The sequence below is a fragment of the Primulina huaijiensis genome, chromosome 11, assembly GCF_012295235.1.
Source record: "Primulina huaijiensis isolate GDHJ02 chromosome 11, ASM1229523v2, whole genome shotgun sequence".
NCBI lineage: Eukaryota > Viridiplantae > Streptophyta > Magnoliopsida > Lamiales > Gesneriaceae > Primulina > Primulina huaijiensis.
In genome coordinates, this window is record NC_133316.1 from 407,196 (window position 1) to 423,505 (window position 16,310).

At 37.4% G+C, this 16,310-nt stretch overlaps 1 protein-coding gene and 1 long non-coding RNA gene across 4 annotated transcripts in view; both read left to right on the forward strand.

The window, feature by feature from the left end:
• The window catches only part of LOC140987965 (protein ANTI-SILENCING 1), a 32,564-nt gene that overhangs the window by 7,170 nt on the left and 9,084 nt on the right, over positions 1–16,310 (forward strand). For all 3 annotated transcript variants that reach the window (XM_073456770.1, XM_073456768.1, XM_073456769.1), the window contains 3 exons: positions 6,568–6,736; positions 6,865–7,836; positions 7,930–7,991. In XM_073456770.1, coding sequence (XP_073312871.1) covers positions 6,568–6,736; positions 6,865–7,836; positions 7,930–7,991 — 1,203 coding nt within the window. The remainder of the gene's footprint in view (positions 1–6,567; positions 6,737–6,864; positions 7,837–7,929; positions 7,992–16,310) is intronic.
• LOC140987966 (uncharacterized) lies at positions 9,387–12,705 on the forward strand. The gene is made up of 2 exons (XR_012177247.1): positions 9,387–11,616; positions 12,151–12,705. It is a non-coding gene; the product is annotated as an uncharacterized lncRNA (long non-coding RNA).

Consider the following 16,310-nt stretch of genomic DNA (forward strand, 5'->3'; position numbering starts at 1 on the left):
AGTTGATCGGGAGAGTGCTTACTGGCTGAGGAAAATTATGGGTGATTACATTACCAACCCTAAATCATATACTAATTTCAACAGAATAAGACATGGGGAAGCAGTTGTATCGGTGCAAAAATTTGTTAACGGACGAGGAAGCTACATTGAAGTATCTAAATTTGAGCGTTCCAGAATGAAGCAGCGAATTATAATTCCAAGTGGACGGTATGATGAGGGCTGGAAATGTATGGTGTATTATGTCGACAAAATTCTGAACAGCAGAATATTGAAAGGAGCATACCCATTGAAGAGTAAACAACAACCTCGACAATCTTTGTTTCGTGGTAAGATGAATTCAAGCTCTACAGGATCCGGGAACATTGATGCTCATAAAGAATTTCGACAATGCTTGAGCAAAGAGTGGAACAAAGCACTGATTGTAACGAAGGAATGCATTAATATTTCTTGGAAAATGGTAACACTAGCCCTCGGTAAAGCGGTTAAGAAGAAGATTGAGATTTTCCCGTTTAAAGCAAATAAAGCAATGTGGTGGCCAAATAGTGGAGAGGATTTTGATTTTGATTTGAAAATCAAAAGATGTTTTTTGGAAAAGGGGATTTCTTTGAGTTTTGAACTTTGGAGGAGCGACATCAACAATGCAGAGGAAGTTTATGAATGCTGCAATAGTTGGATCAGGATTGTCGGATTACCATGGGATATGTGGACGACAAATGTGCTCAAAAGTGTGGGGGATAATTGTGGGGGTTTGGTGGATATTAGTCAAGATACTATTTTGCTCAAGGATTTGGCAGCCACTAAAATCAAAGTGGTGGGACTAGAAGGGGGATTCATTAATAGTTCTTTGGAAATTCAGACATCGCGTGGACCTCTGAGTGTGCGAATTTATGTCGATTCGGTCAACATATCAGTGTATGATGTCTACGAAAAAGATCCTATGCACAGGTAGTAGTTGATGGTGATAGAGTGATAGCTGGATGGGGTAGAGTGAAAAGACCAATTGAGGAAGACATTGGACATTCTAAAAAAGCAGGCGAAGCCAAGGACGTGACGGCCACACCAGAATACAAACAGATTGTAAATGACGGAGAAGCTGCCCAACAAAAAATCAATGGCAAAGAAATGGTATTGGGAGAAGAGGTCCATTCAAAATACCAAGAACGGAAATTTAGCAATACAAGGATCGTCCAAGGGGTGGAAGTGTTTGTTGGTAAACAACAAGAAGATATTTACAAAACAAAATGGGAAGGGAGAGAGGGCTCTAAAGTGTCTGGGTCAGAACCAGTACGAGGGAGCAAACAAATTAAGATTCTCAAAAGGATTAGTCCGAAAGGAGTGGATGATTTCAACAAAGGGATAGTTCAATCGATGAGCAACGAAGAGAATGAGCATCCAAGGCGTTACGGTCGTCCAGAGGATACAAGTAAACAAGAAAAGAACTTTGAGGTCGTTTATACCAGAAGAAAATCAAGGACATATAATGTTTGGCTTAATACACAAGATGAGGAAACAAAAAAGATAAAGAGACAGTGGTTGGCCGTTGGATAAAGAATCATTGCATAGGGAACAAGAAGACACATGGGAGGACAGGGATTTTACAATGGATAAAGGCCTTGGTTCTGAAGAAGATAGCGATTATAGCGATGTGGGGACTCATATGTCTATCAGCTCGGATACGATGACACACACCATCTTGGGTTTGGAGGAGATAGGAGATATATTTGCATCACCTTCGGATAAGGTACACAACAAAAAAATGTCTTTACATATTCAATCTTCCAATCCTTCTTTTAATTCTTCAGTCTTTTCTTTTAAAACAAAATCGGGGGAGGGGAGGAATTTCGAGCTTGAGGATGATATAGTGGTTGGTGATAAATCGGGTATGTCAGGGATCAACATCCACGAGGGTGATAAGGACAGTGGGGGAATGATGATATTGTCCGAAAATGATGGCGACTATGGTTGTTTGGAGATGATGGGAGTACAAAGGGTGGAGATAGGGGATGAGTTGAAAAATGATGGAATACGTAAACGGGAGGTAAGGTGTTTCGATGAAGATTTTCTTCTGGAATATAAGAGGCGGAGGGTCGGCAACGAGGAGAGGATTCATTCGAGATATGCTACGCAAGGAGAAACCGGATTTAGTTATTCTACATGAAACAAAAAAGAATTGATTGATAGAAGATTTATATCTAGCGTGTTGAAATCAAGGTTCGTTGATTGGGTCCATTTACCTTCAATTGGATCGTCGGGGGGCATTTTGGTTATATGGGATCCAAGAGTGGTATCCATCACGAATAATATGATTAGGGAATTTACGGTTTCGGTTTGCATAGAAAAGGATAAAGAATCAGATATTTGGTGGTTTACAGCAGTATATGGCCCTTGCAAAGCACGACTGAGACATAAGTTTTGGGATGAGTTGACGGGTTTGAGAGTTTTGTGTGGGGAATGGTGGTGTTTGGGAGGGGACTTCAACGTTGTGAGATATATGACCGAGAAAATAAATAGTCACTCACAAACAACAAGTATGGCTTGTTTTGATATGCCAATACAGGAATTGGAATTGTGTGACCCCCCACTAATGAATGGGAAATTTACATGGTCAAATTTGAGGGCTATACCAATATGCAGTAGACTAGATAGATTCTTGTTTTTGGGAGGGTGGGTGGAATTATTTCCATATCATAGGCAATCTGTTTTGCCGCGCATTACATCGGATCATTTTCCAATTGTTTTGGAAACACAAAAACTTAAATGAGGGCCTTGTCCATTCAGATTCGAGAACATGTGGCTGCAATTAAGGATAAATTTTCAACATGGTGGAATAGCCAACAATTTCAAGGATGTGAGGGATATAAATTTATGAGAAAACTTAAGTATATGAAGGATGAGATCAAATTATGGAACGAGGAGGAGTTTGAGAAGATTGAGATGAGGGAGGTAGAAATACGAAACAGAATTAATACATAGGATGAAATGGAGAGTGAAGGAAGGGAGAATGCGGAAGGGGTGGCTGAAAAAAAAGAAATAAAATGGGAGTTGGAAGAATTGGTGTGCCGACGAAACAGAATTGACTCATGCTCGACCTGTCAACAATGCTGTAAACATGCTTTCTCTTCGACCATTTACCAAAATTGACCCAAGTCTTTTTTTTCTTGTGTCCACCAATCAGCCAATAGAGTGCTTTTAACTTATCTTGCTCATGGTCTTTAAATATTAGTTTTACATGCTTAAACTCCCTTTTCAAGTAAGTTATCCCAACTTCATGGCAAGTAAGAGGATCATTCCAGAACGAAATTGCCCCAATCCAATAGCTTCAATTAGTGGTCCAAAAGCTATCACAATCCACTGCATCAAGTGGAGCGTCTGCATCTTACATTCTTCTAACAAATTTTTGCACCAAATATTTCTAGATTTTCTTGTTAATTTCATCAAATTGCTTTCTTTTTTTTTTTCCTTCATTGCTCTTTAATTTCATTAACATCTTGTCTGAGGTATAAATCTATCAGGCTGGTTTGTGTTGGCTATCTTTTTTAAAATTAGGCAGAAGACTGTGATTTTAAGTAGATGAAATTGACAGAGGTCATTTTCCTTTTCTGGGACATCTTCTACAACATCCAATACTTTTATTGTTCGGCAACTTTAATCAAAGTGAGACGTGGCATCTGTTTGGTTCGTCATTCTTTCTTCTCTACCATAAAACCTTTAGTTTCTTCTTTGACACGTTCTAGTCATTTAGAACAAACTTCTGCATTTCTTTGGCCTCCAACATCATGCTGCATGTGTAGATAAATTTCAGTTTGTTATTTTTTGCCATAGATATTGCATTTCACAGTATTGATATTTTTAGGATCAATCAATGTCCCATGGTTTAATGCTGGATGATTCTGAAGAGCTTAGTTTCAGAAGTTGACATTGTTATTGACATCACAAAATAGTATATAGTGGGTTTAGATTGATTTTAGAATTGAGATTTTTAATTTTATTAATCGAGACTGTGCAACCTGGTTCTAAATTTGTGATGTTTCGAACTATGCGCAAATAACTAATATCTTGAATTGATGAAGGAGGAGATCCGACTAATCTACTAAGAAATCATAGTCTCTTGACAGAAGAATTTTAATAGAGAAGGAGAAGAGAAGAGTGGTGACCGTAGAAGAGGCTGACGGAGGAGGCTGGAATTAGGAGATGAGTTTTTAGAGTGATTTTGGATCGGGCCATGATCTGTTTTGATAACAAAAAAGCATCTGGGTTGTGCTTTGAGATTTTTTGACATAGAAACAAAGCAGGCCGTGGTTGTTTATTTTATTGCTAAAGGTGGTCTTTTGGCATGACTTGCGCTCATGAAAGGCATGTGCCTAGGAGCGCCTTTCGGAAGGGCTGTGTCCAGGAGGTATCCTGGGCATGGGCTGCTCTTGTAGCCTCCAACGCCTTGGCATGGTCAGTGTGCGCTATACCACTATGATTGGGTTGCACTTTGGGCACAACTGGTCAGATCTGAAAGAAATTCCATGTAGTTTTTCATTAATCAGATTGCAACCTGTATGAGCTTAAACCAATGACTGTACAATGTTAATATTAGACATCTAAGTGGGTGGGGTTAATTTGTGTTTTCCGTTAAATGAGTTAGAAAGATGTCTTATCCTTTCATTGTATATCATAAAATTAGGTACAAATTTCCTAATTTTAATAAAAAACTATGTTTAATGTAGATTTCTGAAGATGTTATCGGTAATCTAACCCTCGTTTTCTAATCTATTTGGTCTCTCTTTTCGCTTTAGTTTTGGGTTTTTTGTGAGTTCAGATGCAATGAAATAACTTTATTCATATTGAATAAATTATTCAAAAAATAATTAGATATGATGAGAAGTTAGATTGTGTTTACTTGGTAGGATAAGATCATGTATGGATAAATAATGTTGGAATTATTGAAATGATTTGATATGATAGAGAATATTGATGAATAAATAATAATATATTTGGTATGATAGATTAATTTTGGGATAAATGATTAGATGTAACAGTGAATAATTATGCCCCCTTCATATCTGGTTTACTGCAAGATGTAAAACAAGGAGGGCAGACTTGTTATTATACATTCTTGTCAAAGAACTTATTTAAATAAAGACTAAAAATCACTCCAAATTGAAATGATTGATAATAAATAAAAACAGTGTATTAATATGGGCCCAACATTTATCAAGGATGTTGTATTTGGTAACTAAACGTAATAAGATAAGATGACAAAACGATCCGGATGAAATCTTGGGACCACACACAACCTTAGATAATTATATTTGCATTGTTGCTGGGTTGATGGTTTTTGAGGTGGATTCTTATTAAGATGGGACATAAAGTATGGTGAGGTTTTTAGGATCCTGCAAGTGGAAAGATGACAAGTTTGTTCGCTGGGTTGTGAGGAGCTTTTATGTAGTCAGAGATCTTTCTCTACCCTTTTACCCTTCAAATTTTACTCTTGAATTCCTATGTGGTTTCCTTGACGGATTGTGGTCTCATAGTTATTTAGGGCGCAAGGCGCAGCAAAGCGCTAGGGTACCATGGAGCCTGAGGCGCAAGGCGAAACACACACTTTATCGAAGTAAACATTTGACATAAATTTTAAAATTCAATATATATAAAGGGATTTATACTATAAATCTATATTATTACATAAATTAAATATTTTTCTCAAAGATTACAAACATTATAAATAAAAATTCATTAATAGATAATGTAGCGTAAATCTTAACCAGGAAAAAATTTTAATCATATAAAATTCCTTTGTAAGTCATCAATTCGTAGTATGTTAAGGGAAAAAAACTTTAAATATCTAAATTATCAAATTCCTCTTCATCCTTCTCAACTATATAACCATCATCATTATAATCATCTTCCATAACCATGGTAAGTCATGAATGTAGAAGAAATTAGAGTAAAAGTTTGTATAGAAGATTACAGAATCATCTAAATCATCAAATTTTTTTTATCTTTCTCAACTATATCATTATCATCATATCGTAGGGGGAAAGTGATAGTAAAAGTTTGTATAGAGGACTTTTGAACTTTCTGATAAAGAAGTTCTTGGATAAACGAGTGACAACATAGTTCTTTTACCATTAAATAGTCACGAGCTTTGCTAATTGAGCTTCAAAATTGGTTGAGCTTGAGTTAATTTTTATTTACTTACAAAATATCAGCTCATTTCTTTAAAGTGAACGTTTCTGTGCCTCTCGGCTGCCTCGCACTCAGGCAGAGATGCACGCTTTAAGCGCGCTTGTTTCAAGTGCGGCGTCTGGGTTTCAATGGGTGCGCCTGGCTAGGCGACAGGAAGGCGAACACTTTTAATAACTATATGTGGTCTAGATGTGATTGGTTGAGTTCTCCATTTCTTCACATCTTATTTGATTGAAAATGGTTCCTTTATAATTGTGTGATCTTCTAGTAATCAGGTCCTTTTGAGCGAAACCTCGTGTAACTTCAGTTTATGCTTCTGTGATATTGTCATCAATTTACTCAATTGTGAATTGACTTGGGAAGCTGCCATGTCTCCATTAATAAAAACAGGAAGCAATTGCTGGCAAATGCAACGTTATCTGTATTTCAAGGGACAGGAGAAATCGACAACCTACTGCAGAAGAGCTTCAAATGGCCACTTATGTTTATTACCGAAGTTTTGATGTTAAAAGCCTGACAATATCAGACCAGTTAAATGATACTGTTGGTGGGATTCAAGGTTGTTTTCTATCATGTTGTTTTTATGTGTTTGAAACTTTAGATGCATGTTTCTCTTTGGTTGTAATTTTTCCTGTATTTTTAAAAATTAAAATCACTTACGCCTTTGTCTTGTCATTGTTGTCACAGTCAAGTTTGTATTTAACTGTAAAGAGAGCTTCAAGACTATTGAAGTTACTGCAGGTGGAGAAATACCGATGCTTGCAGGTAAAAACACACCTGAACAATTGAAAAATCTGACGCCTGATGAAAACTCTGATCATACAGTGGAAAAAAAAGAGGTTAGAGATGTGAAACGACTGCAGACTAAAAGGGAAAGTTTACTTGGGGAGACAAAAGGTGTATCATCGAGTAAAGAAGCAGCATTTGGAGGATCTTATTTGGATGCTCATGTAAATTCTAGTAAAGATGATGAGGCAATGGAGACTGATGAGAAGCTAAAGGTTTTGGGTTCAAAAGATGTTGGGTGCAAGGTTAAACCACTTGTCATTCAGGCTCAGTTTGAAGAGGGTATGAAATCTGCGAGAAAATCAGGTGATATAGACGAAAAACCTTCAAAGAGGGTGAGAATTGATGACATGGTCACATTAGCAAAGGATCAATGCACAAATGGGGTGCAGAATTCTACTGTTTCTAGAAATGATGCAATGTCTCCGGTGACTCGGGTTGTTTCCTCTAATACACAAGTAAAAGTTAAACTCGATGATAGCTTTGTTGGGCCAGGAAAGGAGGATTCAAAACTGGCTGGAAAATCACTTAAAGGTTCGGTTGAAATGATGAATACACTTTTAAAGGCGGATGCTTATTCATCCAACAAAAAATCGAGTGTTGGACATGATGTGGATCATGAGAAGAGTTTTGTCGGAAACACAAATGATTCAACAATGACAAAAGATTTGCGTCCGTCGGTAGAAAAGTCTTTAAGGATAGCAAAATTGAACGATTCCCCCGAGAATAATAAGGATAAAAGCTCTTCCAAATCCATCAAAATTAAAAGGCCGACTAGTGAAATTAAGCAATCTCCAAGTGAAATGAAGAAGTCAAATACTCATGTGACTATGAAGGAGGATAAGAATAAATCAAGACTTCCTAAAACCTTGGGTAAGCTTGACTTCGACTCTTCTAAAGATGATCAATTTTACTCTATGAGCAAGTCTCCTTATGGCAACTCATATAAATCATCAATTGCATTAGATAAAGGCAAAGATCGGAAAGTTGATGGCCAAATATTTGAAGCAACTAGAAGACCAATTGCCGTAAGTTGAGCTTCGAGCATTCTTATGTTTTTTGAACTTTTTTTTAAACTTAATAGTTTATCTTCACATGGAGCTTCAATTGAGATAATAAAAAATAGATTGTTTTCATCCTAATCCACATGATGACCTATAATAGCTAAATTAATGGTCTTTATGTTGAATAAGATGGAGAACTTGGATGATTGAGATTTCATATTGCAAATTTCAAACTTTTGGTCAACAATTGGAACTTTGATTTTAGATGAACGATGTTATCAAAGTGTTACCTAGGTGGAAGACGCATGCAATCACTACCTTTATTCCTTTAATCGGTTTGGGATATAGCACTCATGAAGGTGAGCCCCACTTTGTACCTTTGTGGAAGGCAATAGGCACAAGAAAAGTGCACCTTTCCCAAAAAAAAACCCAATTTAGATTTATTCTGCTTCATGTTCCCATAATGTCATAATTTGAATAAACATGATTGAAACACCATGCTATAGCATCCTCTCCACTTTTTTCATTCACTTTATTGAGTATAACTAGTAGAAGTAAAAGATACATGACATGAACCTTTTTGAACACCTTTATATTTTAACTAAAAAATGTTGTCAAAAATCTAGATTTTGTTCTACCTAATAAATTTTTCGCCTCCCACTTTTGTCCGTCCATATTCCTACCTTTATCTGGCTACAACCTTTGTAACTGTTGTGGATTACGCCGAAGCGACGACAATCATGATGATAATATAGTATCAAAACTTGCGGAATAAAACAATAAAAAAACACAAAGATTTAAGTGGTTAACCCAATATAGGCCACGTCCACGAAACTATTGCAAATATTTAATAACAAGGAGAAAGTTTACAACAAAACACTCAATATCTCACAATCTCAACCCGAGTATAACCGAGAAAATATTTTCTCTAACTCACCTGACACTCGAGAAATAAATCATTTTCTTATGTTTTGTTATCTCGATTTGCNTATATCTCAAGTGTGAAAGCCAAGTGTAAATTCAAAATTTGCTAGCCACCATTTGGACGGACGGACGTTCGCATTTGAGTACACACGTGAACATGTACACAATTTTCTTGCCTACGATTTTGCTAAAAAAAACACATGTCCAAATCTTAACAATTCTCCCACTTGAAGACTTATATTTCAATCATGTTTTCACACCATCAATGTAGTAGCTCATACCCTCTCCTCCCGGTTTATAGATGGAGTCCAACTGAAGTCGAACACAACTTCAGTTTTTCAATTATCACAGCCTTTTAAGGATATCGGTTGGATTCATATATCCAGGAATCTTATCAAGCATCAAATTCCAATCACCCGATCTTTTAATATCTTCATTTCAAGGATTTGCTTTGCAGCATCCAAATCCTTCATAGCCAATTATTTATTGATTTTATCAATCTCTTTCCGACAAATTCATGTTATTAACATATCATCTACATATAGTAGTAGTATGATATAAGAAGCATCAAGATTCACAAAACATTGATCACCCTGACACCTCATGAAACCATTATTACTCTTGAATCCATTAAACTTCATGTACCAATGTCTTGAAACTTGTTTGAGACCGTACAAGCTCTTACGAAGTTTGCACACCATTTTCTCTTTCTCTCGTACTTCAAATTCTTGTGACTGCTTCATTTCTTCATGTAGCTCACCATGGAGAAACACCGTCCTTACATCTAACTGTTCCAGATGTAAATCTTCTATTGTCACTAATCCAAGTACAATGTTGATAGTGGTTAACCTCACCATCAGAGAGAAAATCTCAATGTAATAATGATGTCCTTTTCACTTTTTACAACAAGTATTGTCTTGTACCGCATGCTACCGTCGTGTTCTAACCGGTACACCCACTTGTTATATAAAACTTTTTTTACCTCCCGGAAGTCCTGACAACTCCCACGCTGATTGGATGATAGTGAATCCATCACACCTTCTGTGTTCTAACCAAGAAAATGTTTTCTGTGACTCACACAAGAGAATCTCCCGACACTCAAGAAAAAAATCATTTTATTATTTTTTGTTCTCTCAATTTGTAATGCTTAAAAAGCTTGGATGTGTTATCTAGCAAATGAGGTCTGTATATAGCAAATTCCTCAAGTGTGAAAGCCGAATGTAAATTCAAACTTTGCTAGCCACCATTTGGACGCATGGACAACACAAGTGAACATGGACACAATTTCTTGCCTTCAATTTTGGTCAAAAAAATACATGTTCAAATCTTAATAGTAACCATAATAAACCGCTGGCATACTTGGTTTGGTTTGGTATAACTACAAGCGGAGCTGACTCATGCCGCCGACTGAGCACAAATGTTAAGCGAAGGAGCGTCAACACCATAGTTATTAAAAGCCCACTAGGCGTGCCCATAGTCTCAAGGTTCGACTCATGGCACTAGTTGAGCACAAATGTGAAGTGAAGGAGGGTCAACACCATAGTGATTAAAAGCCCGCTAGGCGTGCCCATAGTCTCAAGGTTCGTCTATCTTTGCCTTTGTACCTTGACACAAGGTAAGCACAATCCTTTAGTGAAGCCCGCACATTAACCACAAAGCCCAAGTCTTGGTGCACCTTAAAGGTTCAAGGCCACTTTTATGTGTGCCTTCAATGTAGAGATTGTAAATCTACGATGTAGTGCAAGACAATGAACATCTATTTTCTCTCAGTAATAAATTTTGTTTTGTTGTAAAGAAGTTTGCATTATATATGGTGATATATGATGAAATTTTCGTCAGATACTTAGATTCTAGCATATCATTATTTAGAGCGCTTCATTTAATAGAGCGTGCACTTCTCCTCGTGTCTAAGCTCTATGATACATATAAATCCTGTTCTGCCTTGCGCTCCTAATAGCTATAGTTGAAACTATAGGTGAATTTTATTGTATGTTTAATTTGTGTGATACAATCTTTTTATTGGCTAAAGTACAAGAAACTCCTACCACAAATAAAGGGATCACAATCTGAAATAGGGAAGAAAATCATGACTAAATCGGGAAATTATATATTGTATCCCTCCTTAGCTTTAGAAAGTAATTATTTACAGTTTTTTAGCACTAATGTATCATAAATTAGGAAATTCTTCTACAGACCTCAATTTGGTGAACACAAGTCTTCCATTCCTAGCTTGGTAATGATCTCTTGAAAGTTGATACTGTTGAGTCCCTTTTTGATGACATTTGGTAACTAACCTCCTGATGGTAACACTTCGAGTACAAATTAATCCACTTTCTAGCTTCTCTTTGATAAAACGTGTCTACCTTGTTTAGTTTGGTCATGTCGCACTGTGTTGTATGTAATGCTAATGGCTGGTTTATTATAACAGTATAGTTTCATTGGCCTATGCCATGCAATTTTGAAGTCGTCCATTTTGATTTTCACCCCTAATAATTTGCTGATCTCCTGTGCCATTGCTCTAAATTTTAATTCGGCACTTGATTGTCCGATTCTGTTTCTTGCTTTGCCATGCCATTAGGCTGCCTCTTAGAAAAATACAATAATCTGAAGCAGACCTCCGATCCACTAGATATCCTGTGCAGTCCGCATTCGTGTAGGCTTCAAGAACGAGTTCTGAGTTTCTTTTGAACATTATTTCCGTTATGTGATAAGTCTTTAAGGCTGCGTTTAATTTATTTTTTTTAAACTAATACAATAATCTTATGTTTGGTACGCTTTTTATTTAACCAAGTCAATCCCTCCTATGAATGATTAGTTATATTAGGTGGGTTAAAATAATCACTCCTCAACCCCTAGGATTATTTATCCCACTCTTAATTCATCCTATTTTTCCAATTCTACCCTTCTCCTAAATCAAAACTCAACACCACTTCCCTCCACCGACCGTCGGACCGCCGTCTCCCGCCTGCCGACCACAGCCGCCGTCGCCTTTGCCGACCGCCGATACTGCCGTCGCCGACCGCCGCCGCCTGTTGCTACCGGCAACCACACCGCCGGCCGACCACCACCGCCGCCGACCGCCGCAAAAGTGGAAGGGCAATTTTGTCAATTCATCAAAAGATTATTAATTATCTCATTCTTAATAATCATACCAAACACAATATTATTTTATCATTATCTACTTTAATCATTCTTTTTATCATTTCTCTCTTAATCATTTCATTATTTTATCCTCCAGCCAAACGTAGCCTAAATAGAGAAGCACCGTATAGACAGCTTGTAGGTGATTTAGGTTCATATACCGTTATCTCCTTTCTGAAGTTGAATCAGCTTCTCCTTTCCTTATGGATATAGACAGGTCTTAATTGGGAATTTTAGCTATAGGAGATGGGGCGATGAAGGTGAATTAGGTTCATGTATCGTTATCTCCTTTCTGAAGTTGGATTGGTGGTTTGGACTTGCTTTGGATCCGGAATTAGATCGTTTTCCTCGCGTACACATGCTTATACTGAAAGTGATCTTAAAACGATTATTCTTCTTTGGAAACTCTGAGATTTAGATGAGTATCCAATGAACACACATTTGACATGATGTTTCTACGTAGTAACGCCCATACTTCTCTTCAGCAAGTCCAATCTTTCTCCCCGAACCCTGGTTGAAATTCTCAGTAAGACCGATACAATGTGACTGACTTGAGGCATGTGCCTTATGGTCTTTGGCTTCTGAGTCTAAAATCAATCAATCAATCCACAAGTACTTCATCAAAGACATGTAAACTAAGAGGTGATATAGATTTACCTGAGAGCACCATTGGCTGAAAGCTTCTCAATTTACCCAATAGACTCCTCAACTTCTTTATTTTTTCACCATTGAATTTTCCATGTCCTTGTTTCTAATCTAGACTTGCTTGTGAAGCAATCCGAGCTTGTTCCGGTTTTGTTTTTGGCAATGAGCACACCTTAGTTCATCTCGGTTTTCTATTTTTCCATTCTTCAAGTTCGATGCTTGTTCTAACTTCTACGGTAAGACTGTTGTTAGTTACTAGTGATTATGAGAGCGTCCACTGGTTGAGAGTCAAGCATGATCACTTGACAACTTTCTTAGCCTTTGTAAATGAAATTGTTTCATTGAGAGATGGTATTTAAGCTTTGCCTAAAATTTGAACCCTCAGTTGATCAAACTCAGGGTTTAGACTTGCAAGAAATTTTGTGAACCTTTTAATGAAGTTTTAAATTGCAACCACACGTCCTTGCATTCCATTTGCAAGGGGTTTTATGCACGATTTAAAAAAACATGGTTTTGAATGCCCGTTGATTTCACAATGGGGTTTTTTCGCTTTTTGAATTTTTCATGGGTGCTGACGCAATATGCCCTATATTTTTCTTCTTAGTCATCCCATTTTGTTGAGGCGCATTGGTACAAAATCTATGATGAAATATACCATTTCATTGAAATAATAGCCCCATGATGTTATTCAAATATTCATTTCCGTTCACTTCAAAACATTATTACTTTTTAAATTGAATTTCAATCATGAATTATACCTTGCACAATAATTTTTCCGTAAGAATTTACGTAGCATGGACTTCCCCAAGGACATCGTGCATTTATGGCTGGAATTTCCGGGCTTCTGAAAAAGCTGAATTTTTAGGCTCATTGAGTTGTGCTTACTGAGCTTCCAAGCTCCAAGACAGAAATTGCAGCGCTAGTCCTGTCACTTACAGAAGGATCATGATAACACCTCGCTTAAAGAGAATTGTGATAACACTAGTGCTGCTGCAAAGGTTTATTGGCTACACCACCGTTGCTGCAAACCCTGTTATTTATTTATTTATTTATTATTTATTATTATTATTAATTATTAATTATTAATTTTGTAGCGTCCTTACTTGAGCCACTACTAAACAGACTAATAAGTATGCAACATTAAAACTTAATAACAATAATTAAACCGCGGAAACCAAATAACTTAATCAATCTTACAACCCAAACGAAAACAAAACAAATAACAGTCTTAAACATTAATACAACTATATCGAAAACATAATTCTGAACGAGAAAACGATAAACCACATAAAATCTCCACTGGATCACCACCGAAAACCCAACTGTTCTAGCCACTGCCCTGGTCGTCCGAACCGACCAACCTAAGACCTGCCCCGTGGAATGGGGTGTCCAAGATAAAAACAAGGATGTGAGTATACAAACTGATATGATGCATGCGAAATGCAATATGCTCTTCTATCAAGGATCAAGTCAAGAATCTCATGCTCAGTCTAGAGGCGCATGAGTATGTAGTCTCTGACCTACTCTATGCATGTTTTGGCTCCCACACTCATCATCAAGACGTGGACCTACAATGTCCAGGTCGTCAGAGCCCGCGGGTCCCGTCGGACACTGTAGCTCTCGATGCCCCATCGTCCACAATAAGAATAGGGTTGAACGGCCCCAACAAATGAGGTATATCTCAAAAGATATCAGGCTCAATATGGTATGTCATGCATAATATGTCAAAGCAGTAAAACATGTATCATGCAACAGATAAATATGCAACATATAAGTGTGTATGCTACACTTGGATATCTCAGTCAGTACATCACGTACATCACTAAAACAATCTGACAGAAAGCTCTGAACCTAGACAATACCAACATAATGAAATCACTATCAAACCAGATATCCTGAATTACCAAACATGCTAAAAAGTTCTCCTTAATGATCTTTAAATCACTATTTTAAGGCTTTAAGATTATACCTGCGTCCGTCGTCAGCCCGCTGATGATGTCTCCATCTCAGTTCACCGACCCATCCTCGAGTCGACATTATTTTTGAAACTTCCTAACACCAAAGTGCCCTAGAAACTGACTAGAAAACTAAGATATAAGGCTTGAACTCTCTCTGAAGGATGTGGTATAGGAAACAAAAGAAATCAGCTTCCATTTATAGGCTGCATCCGGACTAGTTCAAAAAATCCAAATCAATATTATCTGCCACGTGTTAGAATCTCATTTGTCTAGTTGGATTTCTCGGGATAATGTAATCTGAAGTAGATTGGGTTATCCATTTTAAATTCGGTGGATTCCAACAGCTTGATCCCGAATTATCAGTTCCTTAATAATACTTAATTAACAACTCTTTAATTATCTCTTAATTTGCACTTAATTTAAAATAAGAATTTGAGTCATTACATCCTCTCATCCTTACGAAGATTTCGTCTTCGAAATCGGAACTGAAATATAATACAACTGAATAAAATACAACTCATGATTTCAAAGATACTTCTCAAAACAAATGTGGATACTCTGAGCGCATACGACTCTCTAACTCCCAATTCGCCTCTGCAGTACCTCGGCGTTGCCATTGCACTAGAACAAGTGGAATGGTCTTGTTTCCGAGCTTTTTCCCTTTCCTTCCCAGGATTAAAAGCGGCTGCTCAACATAAGTCAAGTCTTCTTCAAGTTGACCATCTGTCGGACCAATAACGTGCGATTCATCTGATACATACCATTGTAGCAACGATACATGAAAGACATTATGAATGCTGGACAGATACAACGGCAAAGCCAATCGATATGCCAAATTTCCAACACATTCCAAGATCTCAAAAGGTTCGATGAATCTTGGGGCTAATTTTCCCTCGAGTCCAAATCTCATCACCCTGCGGAATGGTGAAACTTTAAGGAAAACTATTTCCCTTGACTGAAACTATAGAGGTCTACGCTTGGTATTCGCGTAACTCGATTGACGATCTTGTGCAATTTTAATTTTCTTCTTAATCATTTCCACTTGGTTAATCGCTTGTTGCACTAATTCAGGTCCTTGTACTTGTCGTTCTCTTACTTCGTCCCAAAACAATGGAGTACGACAACGTCTACCATATAATGCTTCGAATGGAGCCATACCAATGCTGTTGTGATAGTTATTCTTATATACAAACTCCACGAGCGGCAGATGATCATGCCATGCTGGTCCAAAATCCAAAGCACAAGCACGCCACATGTCCTCGAGTGTCTGAATAGTCCTCTCAGGCTGACCATCGGTCTTTGGATGATAGTCATTACTCAGACTCAATGTCGTTCCCAACGCTTTTTGAAAACTTCCCCAGAACCTTGAGGTAAAGCGTGGATCTCTGTCACTGATTATACTTGTTGGCATACCATAATATTTAAGAATATCTTGAATGTATAGTCTTGCCATGCGATCGAAACTATATTCCCGACTATACGGAATGAAATGTGCTGACTTAGTCAGTCGGTCCACAACAACCCAAATGACATCACAATTCTTAGAAGACAACGGCAAGTGGTTGACAAAATCCATCATCACATGCTCCCACTTCCACTCAGGGATAGGAAGATTCTAAAGTAATCCTCTTGCTTGTCGATGTTCAGCTTTCACTTGCTGAAAAACCAAACACTT